We start from the raw sequence: 16,868 nt of genomic DNA, 5'->3' as shown, positions 1-16,868 counted from the left end.
ACGCAATTTTGCGAATCTTTCGTTCGCAATTCTGCTAAGCTAAGATACACTCCCAGAGGGCGGCGGCTTAGCGTGTGCTAAAAGCAGCTAGCGAGCGAACAACTCGGAATGAGGGCCCATATGCACTGCAGGGGAGGGCAGATATAACATGTGCAGAGAGAGATAGATTTGGGTGGGTTATTTTGTTTCTGTGCAGGGTAAATACTGGCTACTTTATTTTTACACTGCAATTTAGATTTCACTTTGAATACACCCCACCCAAATCTAACTCTCTCTGCACATATCTGTCCCCCCTGCAGTGCACATGGTTTTCCCCAACTGCTAACAAAATTGATGCTGCGATCAACTCAGGATTAGGCCCAATGTTCTAAATATCTTGAACAATTGGTTTGGAATGCAGGTCATGAGAGGACGGGTCATTGCTAAAAATCATAGTTTGCATTTCAGTCGTGGGTATGCCAAAGAGTTAAATCTAAATATTTTGGAGTACACAACTGTTAGTTATTTTTTTTTACAATTATTGTTAAACATTTTATTTTTAATTTAGGTTGTTGTCAACTGTGATCTAGCTGATCTTGGCCAGAGAGAACGTGCCATGCTAGAGTTTGCTTTGGCAATTGCTAAACCTGAAAACATAACGGAGAAGCACCTCAGCAAACTGGAAGAAAATGGCTTGGACCGTGAAGATGCCTGGGATATTGCCATGGTTACTGCCTTTTTTGCCATGGCCAATCGTATTGCTCACTTAACTGATATGCGACCCAATGAAGAGTTTTATGCCCTTGGGAGACTTCCCAAAGAAAAATCTGAAGAACCAAAATAAATGAGTTGTGTGACAAAACTGCTTCATATTATGTAGGCAAGTGATCAGTCTCCAATGAATTCATTAGTAAACATCTAATACTCAGGTATTGACTAATCTCACAAAATGAAAGTTCGCACACTTCTTTGTGTTTATTATGTACTACAGCACTAAGCTTGAATTAAAGTGTAACAGTTGTAATATGGTTACTGGTTTAATGACCTATAGCGTCATCCAGGTATGTTTTACTGACACCTTAACTCTAATAATTTGAATAATGTAAATAAAAACAATGAATACTGAAATAAGTATAATAAGCAACAAGCCTCACGCTTTTCTTATTCATTAAAACCCCTTTCAGACTGCCAGCTATGAACATGGGTTATTGGCACATGAAACGACCCGGTATTCCAACTCTGCTAGCGAGCAGGGTTGAACACATGTTCAACCCGACTCACTGTGCGGTGCGAACAGGAGCCGGGTTCATGCAACCCATTTCCCGCTCACTGTGTGTGGACGGACGGTGCTTGGAGATCATATGATATGCCAGATTGCATACAGCGGCAGCGGGGCGCCTGAGGCGGGTTGCACCCTGGGAGCTCCCGTGTCAGGCTCCCGGGTGCGACCCGCCTCAGGTGGTGTGAAAGGGGTATAAATTTGGAAGGGTAAAGGGGGATAGATAGATAGGAATAAAGGAGAATTTTTTTTATTTATTTTTTAATCTAATCAAGAGATTAAACAACCCGTAGCATGCCACCCTTCCCTCATTTTCTTGCCCTTTTAATAAATATGATTGGATTTATGTTACTATCAGTCGCTTTAAGAAGAAGATTGGCAACCACTGGTCTTAATAATGTTATGGGTGATCCCAGCGATCTGCATATGGACGCCAGGATCCCAGCTGCCAGAATGCCGGCAGGGGGCCGAGGACTATTCCCAGTCATGGGTGTCCACAACACCCATAGAGTGGGAATAGAACCTGTGGCGAGCGCAGACAGCCACCGAGCACGCTAGGGCTTTGTTGCTCTTGCCCCCCTGACGGCATTCTGGCGGCTGGGATCCTGGTGTCCATATGCAGATAGCCGGGATCACCCATAACATTATTAAGACCAGTGGTTTCCAATCTTCTTCTTAAAGCGACTGATAGTAACATAAATCCAATCAGGCGCTTTAAGAAGAAGAAGTCGGATTGACATTGTCGGAAACGGGGTTAAAACCTGTCTGATTTGGCCGCGCTTCCGACAAAACACATGGATCCACGACTACAGTATATCGCTGATCTGCGTGTTTTCCAACTTGTCAGAAAAAAAGCAGGGGGATTGAATAGGTTGGAACAGTTTCTGACCTAAAAAAGTCGGAAACTTCTGTCTTTCCGACAAGATGGCTGTTTCCGACTACAATTGAATACCCTCCATAAACACAATTTGCATAATTTAATATTTGCTGAATTTCTCAATAAGAAACTTTTGGATTAGGGGTGCCGTAAACAAAATTCGAATACTCCTAGGATGTCGTGATTTAAAAAAGGTTTTATGGGAATTCAACTCCAGACCAGACTGTTGGCACAATCCTACTGGAGACCTGGTCCCAATTTAACAGCCAGACTATGTCCATCTGCTGAAACATTTTGCTGAAAGAAATGTCATTGTAAAAAACGCTTCCTATCTTTGGCAGTCTGACTGCCACTCACATGGATGAACTGGGAGAAGAATTGGACAAACCAGTCGCCATAGCATACATGCTTCTATATTGGTCAGTTACTCATTGGTTGTTGATCTGGTCTCCTAATGTAAAAATCTTTTGACATGACCAAATGACCAGGATTGGATGAAACCAGAGGTTGTGTCAGCGTGCACATTCTACCAATGTCCTACCAACTGGGAGGTTGGATTGAACTGGGGTGCATAGTACAGTCAGAGGAATCAGGTTAATTGCCACAGATTGTCATAATTTAATTTAAAATTCAATATTTATCTGACTGGGGCGATAAATTACAGGTTTTTGGATGATTACTAATAGGTCAGCTGCAAGTAATGCTATCCTGTGGTTTGTGCCCCACTGATGGACCACAAGTATAGAAGGGTGACCCCCAATAGATCTACAGTAGATAAAACATCCATACCGTGTACTAAGATCATAGGCATTTTGTTAAGTCCAGCCGTGCACGAGTCATTTAATTCCGGCTGAAGGATTCTTACAGAGGGCAAAGGGAGACAAACCCAGTCCCCGATGCCCCCAGGAAGAAAGTGCAAATCTCCTGTTAAAAGCATTCTCTGTATCTACGGATATGAGTACAGCAGGGATTGCTTGGCCCTGAATCAGGTAATAATCTTTATGGTGCTGTCCCAGGCCTGTGTTTCTGTTGTAAAACCATACTGATCAGAGTAGTGTAAATCAGTTATAAGAAGTTTCAGGTGTTTGGCTGTCCTCTGCATGTATCATTTTAGCTCTACATTGAATAGAAAGATTGACAAGTAAGTAAAGCACTGGGAGGGTAATTTCCTTTAGAGAGAATCATAGTATGCAAATAAAGACTATTGTAAGAACAGAATCATTTAATTTCAATGAGGAGGATCGGATTAAGCTTGTCCCCAAAGGTTTTATAATGTGTAATGGTGAATCCATCTGAGTTTAGGATCTTACCACATGGGTTACATCCAGTGTGAGTGGCTGGGCTGAGATATCTCAGGTCATCTTTGAAGTTTTAGGGAAATAGTCTTGGCTTTCTCTTTTAAAGGTGATATTTACTGGGGATAATGTCCCAGTGATGATTTGAGTGTAGGACATCCTCACTATCTCTTAGTTATCTAGCTCTACATTCAAAGTCTGATTATGTGTATGAAAGAATTGGTCCTTTACTGACACTGTATCTTCGGTAAGAGATGAACTAACAATAGTCCTGATTCTGATGTGGTTGTTGTTATTATTACATTTTATTTATAAGGCGCCACAAGTGTTTTGCAGCGCCGTACAAAGGACAGTACAGGAAAACAAAACTTAGCATTACAGTAAATAAATAACAGAAATAGAGTACAGGTAACATAGGGCACCACACTTTCTCAAGACATAATACAGCTAAGATGTAAGTATTGAGGGAGTGATCATCGTGCTACTAGGGGCTGGTGGTTATAGATGGAGATGAGCCTTTACTAGCAGGAGAGAAAGCGGGTAAAGATGGTCGTTGAGTAGGGGAGAGTTGCGAGTGAAATGTGTCGAGACGATGGATTAGATAACAAGAGGAAAGAGGGCCCTGCTCTGAAGAGCTAGCAATCTAGTGGGGTGGGGCGATAGACAGATAACAAGAGGTGTAAGCAAGCGAGAGGTAGCCTGATGGTAGTATGCAAGCAAAGCTGATATGTTCACGGCATGACGAAGGGGGTTGGATGCGCGGCCTCAGGACTGGGTTATGCATCGGGCGGGTATGCTTTGTTGAATAGGTGGGTTTTTAGTGCCCGTTTGAAGCTTTGCAAAGTCGGGGAGAGTCTAATGGAGCGGGGGAGTGCGTCCCACTGAAGGGGTGCAGCACGGGCATAGTCTTGAACACGAGCATGGGAAGCAGTGACCAGGGCGGTGGAGAGGCGACGGTCATTGGTCGACCGTAGGGGGCAGGAGGGAGTATGAAGGGAGAGGATGTTGGAGATGTAGGGAGCAGTGGAATTACAGATGGCCTTGTATGTGAGGGTGAGGAGTTTAAAGAGGATTATGAGGAAGCTTCTGTGCTATACTGTACCACAAATATTGTAATGCTGTAGGAGGCGTCTGTATGTAATAGACTTATGCGCTCTGAGTGTTGTGTCTGAAGACTCAGCATCAGATAGACATCGCTGTCATAGCCCTCAGCTAGTGTCAACGCTTACTCAGACTGCCGTATCCAGGAAGTCTGCATCCGATGACACAGGCCCTGGGCTTGGCACACCTATAAAATGGGGACGTGTTGCCAGCTGCCATGCCCGGTATGCCGCCGAAATGGCGGAGCATTTCAATCATGCTGCGGCTTAAGAGGGAACTGTGAGCGATAACCCAGGACCTGTTCTGCACATGCGCAGTTCCCCAAACATTGTTTTTTTTACATAAACCATCAGGTTTGCGTACAAGTCAGAATCAGGTCCTTTGTTCTTGTTCTGACAGTTCTATAAGAATCCCATCGGCTGAGAAGGATTTATGGGAGGTTTCTGTAACAATCAACTTTCAAAAGAAGTTTTTCTTTTACAGATTCCTTTTGTTGTTTTTGCATAAATGTCACAGCTGGATTGATTTGCCTCTAAAGAAGCATCTTCCAAGGTTCCATTGCCCATCTGAGTTCTCCTCCCAGTCCCACAGTACACTCCACCTGTGATTATAGGGGGTCATTCCGAGTTGTTCGCTCTGTAAATTTATTCGCATCGCAGCGATTTTCTGCTTAGTGCGCATGCGCAATGTTCGCACTGCGACTGCGCCAAGTAAATTTGCTATGCAGTTAGGAATTTTACTCACGGTTTTTTCTTCGTTCTGGTGATCGTAATGTGATTGACAGGAAGTTGGTGTTTCTGGGCGGAAACTGGCCATTTTATGGGTGTGTGCGAAAAAACGCTACCGTTTCTGGGAAAAACGCGGGAGTGGCTGGAGAAACGGAGGAGTGTCTGGGCGAACGCTGGGTGTGTTTGTGACGTCAAACCAGGAACGACAAGCACTGAACTGATCGCAGATGCCGAGTAAGTCTCGAGTTACTCAGAAACTGCAGAGATGTCTTATCGCAATATTGCGAATCTTTCGTTCGCAATTTTGATAAGCTAAGATTCACTCCCAGTAGGCGGCGGCTTAGCGTGTGCAAAGCTGCTAAAAGCAGCTTGCGAGCGAACAACTCGGAATGACCACCATAGTCTCTCCAGTGTTTCATTTAGCAACGCAGCCTAGGCCTGGTTAGGAGCATAAAGATTAATTAAATATATTGCTGGTGAAAAATTCATATCCTCCAACTGTACCTTTTTTTTGTGTGGTCTGTACCGATTTTTGGCTGTACAAACTTCCATTGAAAGTATAGAAATTACCTGTTGCCACGCCCCCTTTTCGGATTTGTACCGATTTTTATGTGTAACATTTTGGAGGGTATGAAAAATCATGTATTTCATTGATACATTTTGGTAATATCTCTTTTACTCTTTGCACACATTACTAGGATATAAGATGCTGGCAGGAGGCGTCTTTATCCGTCAGACACCACCTGCAGGTATTAGCATATTTTTGCACAGCAGCTGCATCCAAAGATATAGCTGCTGTGCAAAACCATTTATTTCTGCAGCGGGGTACACTTTGTTCCACAGGGAAAACATTGGGGTGTAGAGTGGGATCTTGATCCAGAGGCACCATCAGGCAAAGCTTTGACTGTCCCAGGATGCATTGGGGCCTCCTCTATAACCGCGCCTCCTGGCACTGAGAGCTCAGCGTCGAGTGGTGCCTGCAGGCAGCATGTCACCTAACAGGCAGGCTGCACCTACCAGGCAGGCCGCATACTTCTGCGGCTCAGATCCTAGGTACTTGCGGCGGAGACGCTCCAGCTTAGGCACATGGTCGCAGAAGCTCTCCTGGTTTACATGGATGCTATGAAGGGAGGAGGTAAGCGGGTTCCCCAGGTGGGACCCGCCACTTAATCGCGTACCTGGTCGCAATCTAGGGAGACGGACTGCGACATTGGTGTGGGCACTGTCACCGAGCAGGGACCTCACTATATCCGCCAGGGCATAGGAGCACAGGTCGGATGTACTAGCGCCCCTATTGGTAAGGCTCCATAGTACCAGCGATGAGGCCCAGCATAGGGGAGTTAGCGCTTGACCTGTAGTCCCTCCCCCGGGCCCAGGGCGCCATCTCCTCACAGATTTCCCACCCTGGAGTTGCCTCACACTCTCCCTCAGTTCCTGACAGAGAAGCTGGGCACCATCTTCTAAGCATAGCTGCTGCTGGTCTCTGGGATTGCAGGGCAAGGTCTTCCCTGTAAAGTCGCCTGTTCACAGCGCTGAGACTTTACATTCTACATGTCTTATTACAAACAGCGTTAGTTAAGAAAAAGTGTACCTATGCCAGAATATATTGTACGAGTATTCTGATATATACCTTCGGTCTAGGACCGCGCTGTGTATTATATACTGTGTATGTATGTATGTATGTATGTATACGTGTGTGTGTGTGTGTGTGTGTGTCTGTGTGTGTATGTATATATATATATATATATATATATATACATACATTAGTCCAGTGCAGTATTATTGTTCTTATAATAATCTCTGCATTGCCTGTGACTGTGTGTGCCTGGATCTACTGTTTGGTTTCACTCTCATGTGTATCCCATCTAAGGTAGCCGTCACTATGTTATGTACCCGAAGGGACTAGGTGCATCAGGGTCCTTTAATATAGTTCACACAGTACTTATTACTATACGGATATTTTACTGTGTTACAGTCACGTACACCGGGATTTAGTTCACAAGGTGTGTACTCTTACGCTGGTTGTGTACTTTGTCCGCAGGTTGTGTACTCTGCCAGGCTTCATCATACTAATAGCCTGATTGTTGCTTTATTACAATGTCTATCAATAAGGGCAGTAAAACTCTGGAGGCTCCTGTAAAATGCAAGGTATGCTGCAGAGGTTTACCTGAGGGGGAAGTATTGTGTGATGGCCTGTGTTCTAAATGGCATACACCTCCCAGTCAGCCTGCAGCTCCTGTATCCACCCTGGGCTATGTTCACTACCCTCCTGGGGACTCTGGTAGACCGTTTAATACCCCCCCCCCCTATGGGACCTCCTGTGCCACTGCCACCACAAGTTGTCCCTATAGTAAATCCGCCTTGGGCGGAAAATTTGTCTACCCAGCTGCAGCAGTTGAATCAGTCCATGGTTAGACAGAAATCTACTCCAGGTCACTCCCATGTCCCTGGGTCCTCTAAGCAGGCTGCTTCCACCTCACAGTCCACTAACCTCTCTGATGTTTCATCTGATGAGGAGGGGGAGCAATATGGTCCTGTCAGAGTCTGAATTGTGTTACTGACGAGGATTCTACCTTACAGGTTGATGTCCCTGCCCTGGTGTATGCTATTAAGCAGATCCTACAGATCACTGAGGATGAGGATTCCACTACAGTGGCCTAGAAAACTGATACGTTTAAACAACAGAAGGTGGTAAAAACTGTATTACCCCATTCTGATCATCTTGTGGACATCAGGAAGGAACCCTGGTGTACCCCAGGTAAGACATTCCCGCTACCTAAACGGGCTTTGGCTCGTTATCCTCTCCCTGCAGAGTTATGTAGCAAGTGGGAGACTCCACCGCCGGTGGATTCTCACGTCACCCGTCTCGTGGTGTTGTCTACTCTGCCTGTTACCACTGTCACCTCACTGAAGGAACCGACCGATAAGCGCGTGGAGGGATGCCTGAAATCTATATATTCCCTCGCAGGGGCCATTCATAGGCCCACCATAGCTGCCTCTTGGGCCGCAAAGGGTATTGAGACGTGGGTTCAGGCATTAGAGGATGAGCTGCCCGAGGATATTTCTGACAAAGCCAGACAATACCTGTCTCACATATGCACCTCTGCCTATTACATTCAGGAAGCGTCCTCTGCGGCGGGGGTACTGGCAGCCAAAGCGTCATTCACGTTTGTCCTGGCTCACCGTATACTGTGGTTAAGGTAGTGGAAAGTGGATTTGGACTCCAAGAATACCTTGGAGGCACTACCCTTTACTGGGGACATTTTTTTGGGAGAGGACCTGAATAAAATAGTGTCTGAATTAGCAGCTGCTAAGACTGCTTTTATTCCTCCTACTAATCCTTCTACTCAGAAGACGAAGACTACCACTTTTCGTTCCTTTCGACCTAAAAGGGAAAGCCAAGGGTCAGTCTTACTTCAGACAATCTTGTGCTCCCAAGACCACCAAGCCCAAGACGAAACAGTCCTAGGCAGCCCATCAGCCTGCTTTGAAACAAGACAAGCCTGCTGCATGACGGGGTGGGCCTCCCCCTGAGGGACCGCAGGGTGGGAGTCCGACTTCTACAATTCGCCCAGGTCTGATTAAAGACCACTTCAGACGCTTGGGTACTGGAAGTTGTCTCTCACGGGTACGCTGTCTCATTCAGCAGACGTCCACCTCACCAGTTCTGCACTACGGTACTCCCTTCAGATCCGTTGAAGGCGCAGGCTCTACAAACGGTGGTAGGTTCCCTCCTGAGTACAGGAGTGGTAGTGCCGGTACCTCAGTCCCAGTGTGGCAGAGGCTATTATTCGACATGTTTCTGGTGCAGAAACCCAATGGGTCTTTTCAGCCTATACTCAACCTCAAGTCACTGAACAAATTTGTGAGTGTCGCCAAGTTTCGTATGGAAACCTTGCGCTCTATTGTGCTGGTGATGGAACCCGGAGATTACATAGTATCCCTGGATATACAGGATGCTTATTTGCATATTCCTATTGCCATATTGCATCAGCAGTTCCTGCGGTTTGCTATTGGCGACAGTCACTACCAATTCCAGGCTCTGCCGTTCGGACTAGCCACGGCTCCACAGATCTTCACCAAGGTTATGGCTGTGATGACGGTGTACCTCCGTCGCCAGGGAGTCAGAATCCTGCCGTACTTGGACGACCTGCTGATTCTGGCGAGTTCCCATGATGTCTTCCTCAGTCGTCTACAATTGACGGTGGGGTTGCTTACAAGCCCACGGATGGCTGATAAATTGGAAAAAATCCTCGCTGGTCCCAGCTCAGAGCATGGTGCACCTAGGGGCACTTCTGGACACACACAGTCAGATCGGATCAGATCCCAAATTATCTTGTTGACTCCGGAGGTTCGTTTGTCGCTGGCCTGGTGGCTCCAGGACCAGCAACTGAGCAGGGGCCGTCCCTTTTGGATCCCCGACTGGGTCCTCATGACGACGGATGCCAGTCTGAGGGGATGGGAAGTGGTGTTGGAGCAACACTCTTTTCAGGCTCGGTGGACCAAGGAAGAATCACTCCTTCCAATAAACATCCTAGAGCTGAGGGCGGTATTCAATGCATTATCACTTGCACCTGCCTCTGGTACGGAACAGACCAGCTCTGGTACGGTCAGACAACGCCACGACAGTGGCATACATAAACCATCAAGGCGGCACTCTAAGCCGCATGGCTATGAAGGAAGTGTCAAAAATCCTTTGTTGGGCAGAACACCATCTGCCAAGTATATCGGCAGTGTTCATTCTGGGTGTCCTGAATTGGGAAGCGGAGTACAGTACTTCAGTCACCAGGACGTATAGGCCGGAGAGTGGAGTCTTCATTCAGAAGTCTTTCAACTCCTCGTGGACAGGTGGGGTCTACCGGATGTAGACCTCATGGCGTCTCGACACAATCACAAGGTTCCATTCTTCGGATCAAGGACAAGGGATCCTCAAGCAGGGTTCGTGGACCCACTGGCGATTCCATGGAATGTTCGACTGCCTTTCGTGTTCCTTCCGGTGTCACTCCTGCCCAGAGATCTACGGGAGTTCAAACAGGAAGGAGGAATGTTGCTTCTAGTCGCTCCAGCGTGGCCCAGAATGCACTGGTTCTTAGACCTGCAGGGTCTATCGATGGAGCATCCCCTTCTACTTCCTCAACGACCAGACCTCCTCATACTGGGCCTTTGTCTCTAACCAGACCTGTCCAGACTGGCTTTGACGGCATGGCTCTTGAAGCATCACTCCTGAGAGCCAAAGGATTTTCAGAGGTGGTTATTCAAACGATGTTGAAAGCCCGCAAACTTCCAGAATACTGGCTTTTCTGCAAAGAGAATTTGAGGGGATACCGCACTAGATCAAAGATGTTATGCTTACCAGCATAGGAAAGCAAAATTATTTGACATATGTAAAGGATAAATTCCTATAAATGTATGTATTGGTGGTGCACCCCGAGTTTGTGGAGTAAGTACAGTTACACAAAGGAGAAAAAGAAGACACTTTTGTGGGTGCACTCTTAGAATGTCAGAAAACGACTGTAGTATTAAGAGAAATTAGTTAAAACATAAAAGCTTTATTGGTACATAGTTAAACTAAAGCAATTAATGCATCCTGGACAAACATGACAATAGCAAATTACAAATAACACATAAACAAAATATTAAAAAGCTCCACAAATAAATGGCCTAATATCTCATGAATTAATATGAGAATAGGCCCTAAATTAGTGGACCACAAAGTATAAAATATGGTGAGTGTCAATGCCAAAAGCGTCAAAACATAAATCTTTTGTGAATCCACAGATATGGAATAATATCACAATAAAGAGATACCACATATAAACCAGTGCCTATGTAAGGTGAGTCAATAAGAAAGATGGTTAAAGGACAAATATCAAGTCATTCAGAGTGATGAGAGTACAATAGATAGTGAAGAGATTGTGCCTAACGCTGACAGCAGATTCACTGAGTGTACCATCTCTCAAGCCTCTACTAAACCGGGCATTCCTAGGAGGTCACCCAACCCAGTACTGGCCCGACGCAACACTGCTTCGCTTCCAAGATCGAACGGAATCGGGCGTTTACAGGGCCTAATTCAGAGTTGATCGCAGCAGCAAATTTGTTAGCAGTTGGGCAAAACCATGTGCACTGCAGGGGAGGCAGATGTAATATGTGCAGAGAGAGTTAGATTTGGGTGGGGTGTGTTCAATCTGAAATCTAAATTGCAGAGTAAAAATAAAGCAGCCAGTATTTACCCTGCACAGAAACAATATAACCCAGGCAAATCTAACTCTCTCTGCACATGTTACATCTGCCCTCCCTGCAGTGCACTTGATTTTGGCCAGCTGGTAACAAATTTGCTGCTGCGATCAACTCTGAATTACCCCCACAGTGTGGTGTGATAGAGGAAACAAATGCCTTTGTCACTCCGGGATCACTGATGAGAGTTCATAGGAGCAAAAATCAAAGGTATGAACAAGGAGAAGCAATTTAGGATGAGAAAAATAGAAAGGAAAAATTTGAAGAGAAAGTATATTTTCGATGGATCTGCTGCCAGCGTTAGGCAAAGGTATGCAGGGCGGAGCCGCCCATTAACCAGTGGATCGTTGGTGAGAGTCCAGAAAATGAGTGGAAAGATAAGTAATGTAGATATACTACATGAAAAAAAGGGATATGAATTATCAGAGCAGATGCATATACATCACATTATTATTTGGTCAAAGATTAGATCTTTTAATACAATTAAAGGCACAGTAGGTGGGATATTGTGAGGCTGGAAATAGGCACAAGAAAAAAGGACAGGTCAATACCAACTATTAATACCAATGAAATAGGCAAATCCTATTGTTAAATTACGTCTCACAGAAGCACAATATGGCCTAACCCGCCCGCTGACAAATGCTTAAATAGATGAATCTGAAAAAATAACTAATCCGAAAATTAACAAAGTAGCATAATAGGTACCAATGTTATAATCACGTATCCAAATCAGATAGTGCACACTGAACATTGAAAAAATAGGATTTTAATTACCTACCGGTCAATCCTTTTCTCGTGGTCTGTAGAGGATGCTGGGGTCCACATTAGTACCATGGGGTATAGATGAGTCCACCAGGATCCATTGGCACTTTAAGAGTTTGCAAGTGTGGGCTGGCTCCTCCCTCTAAGCCCCTCCTACCAGACTCAGTCTAGAAACTGTGCCTGAGGAGATGGACATCTTCGAGAGAAGGATTATATATAGATAGTGGCGAGATTAACACCAGCTCACACATACAAGGCAAACCAAGCTAACTAGCTTGAAACTCAGCAAAAGCTGAAACAGTACTTAACCAAGTAACAAAGACAGTACTCAATCAAGAGCAAAGTTAAACTGAATTCCAGAATATTTATTGGAAAAATGGCATCCTCATTTGGCCATCTTCCTTGGAAGGTTTACACTTGGGTGACTGCTCCCCAACCTCTGAGACTTGCATCCGTGGTCAGAAGGATCCAGTTCTGAATTCCGAACCTGCGGCCCTCCAGAAGGTGAGTCATTTGCAGCCACCAGAGGAGCGAAATCCTTGCCCTCGGCGACAGACGTATCCTCTGGTGCATGTGCAGATGAGACCCCGACCATTTGTCCAGGGGATCCAGTTGGAAGGGTCGAGCATGGAATCTTCCGTACTGTAGAGCTTCGTATGAGGCCACCATCTTCCCCAGAAGGCGAATGCACTGATGAACCGCCACCCGGGCAGGCTTCAAGACATCCCGGACCATAGACTGTGTCACCAATGCTTTCTCCCTTGGAAGAAACACCCTCTGCACTTCCGTGTCGAGGATTATCCCCAGGAAAGACAATCTCCTTGTCGGCTCCAAATGTGATTTCGGAAGGTTCAGGATCCAACCGTGATTCCTGAGCAGTTGAGTCGTAACACAGTAATTGACTGTAACAACCTCTCCCTGGATACTGCCTTTATCAGCAGATCGTCCAGGTATGGAATTATGTTTACTCCCTGCCTGCAGAGGAGAACCATCATCTCCGTCATCACCTTGGTGAACACTCTCGGTGCTGTGGAGAGACCGAATGGCAGAGACTGATAGTGACTGTCTAACATTGCAAATCTGAGATAAGCCTGGTGCGACGGCCAAATTGGAATGTGGAGGTACGCATCCTTGATATCCAGGGATACCATAAACTCCCCCTCCTCCAGACCTGAGATCACCGCTCTCAGAGTTTCCATTTTGAATTTGAACTCCCTCAGATAGGGGTTTAATGATTTCAAATTCAAAATTGGTCTGACCGAACCATCCGGTTTCGGTACCACGAAAAGGTTCGAATAGTAACCCTTGTTGTGCATATGAGGTGGATCGGGACAATGACCTGTGACCCTGCTAATTTTTGGATGGCTTCCTGTAGGATAGCCCTGTCTGGCAGCAAAGCTGGCAAGCCTGATTTGAAGAATCGGTGAGGCGGGAGCTCTTAAAATTCCAGCCTGTACACCTGGGACACAATATCTTGCACCCAGGGGTCCAGGCTCGACGTCACCCAAACCTGACTGAACCTTCTGAGCCTCGCCCCCTACCGGTCCTTCCTCCAGGCCGTGCGGTCCACCTTCATGCTGAGGATTTTGATGTACCAGAAGTAGGCTTCTGGTCCTGGGAGCCTGCAGCAGCAGTTTTTTTGGATTTTGCCCGCCCTCCTCTAAAGAAGGTGTTATGCGGCTTTTTTGTTCTCATTTTAGGAGTCCGAAAGGACTGTGATGTAGCTGAAGAAAAAGGTTTCTTCGTGAGAGGTGAAGCTGAAGGAAGAAAAGGTGACTTACCGGCTGTTGCTGTGGAGACCCACGCATCTTGCGCTTACCCAAATAGGGCCTGACCTGTGTAGGGTAGGTTCTCCACGCCTTTCCTGGATTCCGTGTCGGCAGACTATTGGCGCAGCCAGAGCCCTCTACGAGCTGAGACCGACATGGAAGATATCCCAGCAGCCATCGAACCCAGGTCCTTCATGGATTCCACTGTAAATCCCACAGAATCCTGTATGTTACGTAAGAACAATTCAACGTCACATTTATCCATTGTATCCAATTCCTCAAGTAACGTGTCAGACCACTTTACTATAGCTTTAGAAATCCATGCACAGGCAATAGTAGGCCGTAATATCACCCCTGAAGCCGTGTATATGAAATTGAGCATAGTGTCAATTTTGCAATCAGCCGGTTCTTTCAACACGGCAGATCCCGGGACAGGTAAAACCACCTTTTTTGACAGTCTGGATACCGATGCGTCAACTATGAGTGGGGTTTCCCATTTCTTTCTATCCTCCTCAGGGAAGGGGAATGCAACCAGCACCTTTCTTGGGATCTGGAATTTTTTTTCTGGGTTCTCCCAGGATTTTTCGAATATAGCATTTAATTCTTCAGATGTAGGAAAGGTTATCGAGGCTTTCTTAGTATCGGTGAAGTAAGCCTCCGCAACCTGTTCAGGTATTGTGTCAACAATATTTAACACATCTATAATGGCTTCAATCATTAACTGTACCCCTTTTGCAAGAGATGCCGCCCCCCTCAGCACTTCCCCATCACTGTCTACCGTGTCAGAGTCCATGTCTGTGTCGTCTTGCATAATCTGGGAAAGAGCAAGTTTTTGAGAGTGAGTGCTAGGGGGCCCAGAGGTCTGTAAAACCTGTGTTGCATTTTCAATTTGTGCTACTCTAGTAGAAATCTGAGAAATCATACTCTTGATAGAGGTTAACCACTCCGGTTCTTTTAATGGAATCTGTGCTAAACCAGAGCAATCCTGATTACATGGAATGGGGTCATTCTGAGATGACATACCTTCCGCAGCATATGACACAGAATCCCTAGACATGACTTATGTGAGACAGCAAGTACCCCCACACACACAGGGAAATGGCAGACAGAGTTTCCCCACTAAGAATGCCAAGAGAGACACAGAGTTTGGAGCCAACCTACACACAGTGCCTTGGGAGATAAGGACACCCCTTACCAGCACTAACTGTGTACCTTAATAGGTTACACAGTCTAAATCACAAGCTCTCCCCCCTTCTACAACCCCCTGATACCGTTACAAGGCAGCTGGAGTCGATGTGGAGGGACAGCTCTCCCCTGTCAGCTTCTGCATGCAGGAAAGATGGCGCTGAACGCTGCTGGGTCTGCTCTGAGAAGCTCCGCCCCCTTCCATGGCGCTGGCTCCCGCTCATATTTACATTTTTATACTGGCCTGAGGTGAATTGTTGGCGGTGATCCGGAGTCCCCAACAGGCTGTGTGACCAGTTTAGGGTGTAGGTGCTGGCTCAGGTGGCCCCTCACAGCGCCGCACCATATGCCGCTAAGCCCCGGAGCGCAGTACTAACTGTTGCCGCCATCTTCACACTGGCTCCCCGCTTGTCAGGGGGCCGGTGACTACTCGCCACGACGTCTTCTGGCTCTGCAAGGGGGTTGGCAGCATGCTGCTGGGGTGAGCAATCCCCTGTGGCGGCCACCGATCTGTCCCCTCAGGAACTCAGTGTCCTGTCAGCGGAGATAGTGGCTCACACCCCTCAGGACGGGCACTACTCCCCCCCCTTAGTCCCACGAAGTAGGGAGGCTGTTGCCAGCAGCCTCCCTGTGCCTACACTCTATTCAAAAAAATAAAACAAAAGAAACTCCTATTTAGCTCCCCTAGCTGTGACCGGCTCCTGCGGGCACATTTTATAAACTGAGTCTGGTAGGAGGGGCATAGAGGGAGGAGCCAGCCCACACTCTCAAACTCTTAAAGTGCCAATGGCTCCTGGTGGACCCGTCTATACCCCATGGTACTAATGTGGACCCCAGCATCCTCTAGGACGTAAGAGAAAGAACTATTATAAATGGCTGTCAGGTTCATAGTGAATATGCAGCCTTAAACAGAAATGGCTAGTAGCCTATTATATATGCCCCTAAGAAATAGTAAAAGCGCATAAATTATTAGGCATAAAGGTAAATATTACCCCATATCCTGTATAGACGATTCGGGGCTTATAATAATGAGACCAGCAGCAGTCTGTGAGGCGCAATGCCTGTTAGTGCGGCATGGCCCATTAAAGGTTCAGCGGAAGCCGATGTCAGCGTCACAGGTGGTGCAGGGATCCGTGATCCGGATCAAGACTGATGTCAGCAGGGCGGGCGGCGATCTGTGAGGTCAGGTGCTGCTAGGTGCTGCAGGGCCCGTAGTCCAGGATAGATAGTGAGGGAACTGACACTGCTGACCGAAGAACGCGTTTCTCCCTTACTCGGGCTTGATCGGAAGTGATGCCATATTGTGCTTCTGTGAGACGTCATTTAACGATAGGCTCTGCCTATTTCATTGGTATTAATATTTGGTATTGACCTTTCCTTTTTTCTTGTGCCTATGTCCAGCCTCGCAATATCCCACCTACTGTGCCTTTAATTGTATTAAAAGATCTAATCTTTGACCAAATAATGTGATGTATATGCATCTGCTCTGATAATTCATATCCCTTTTTTTCATGTAGTATATCTACATTACTTATCTTTCCAGCGATCCATTGGTTAATGGGTGGCTCCGCCCCCGCCCTTCAAACCTTTGCCTAACGCTGGCAGCAGATCCATAAAATATACTTTCTCTTCAAATTTTTCCTTTTCTATTTTTCTCAT

At 46.4% G+C, this 16,868-nt stretch overlaps 1 protein-coding gene across 1 annotated transcript in view; it reads left to right on the top strand.

Moving 5' to 3' along the window:
* LOC134926769 (uncharacterized) overlaps nt 1–1,126 on the top strand; it is a 42,465-nt gene extending 41,339 nt beyond the window's left edge. The window contains exon 5 of the mRNA XM_063921019.1: nt 548–1,126. Coding sequence (XP_063777089.1) covers nt 548–823 — 276 coding nt within the window. The 3' untranslated portion in view covers nt 824–1,126. The remainder of the gene's footprint in view (nt 1–547) is intronic.
* Nucleotides 1,127–16,868: the final 15,742 nt, after the last annotated feature.

Source organism: Pseudophryne corroboree, chromosome 1, assembly GCF_028390025.1.
Source record: "Pseudophryne corroboree isolate aPseCor3 chromosome 1, aPseCor3.hap2, whole genome shotgun sequence".
NCBI classification, from domain to species: Eukaryota; Metazoa; Chordata; class Amphibia; order Anura; family Myobatrachidae; genus Pseudophryne; species Pseudophryne corroboree.
The sequence above is the reverse complement of the archived record's forward strand: the minus strand, read 5'-3'. Positions and strand labels throughout refer to the sequence as shown.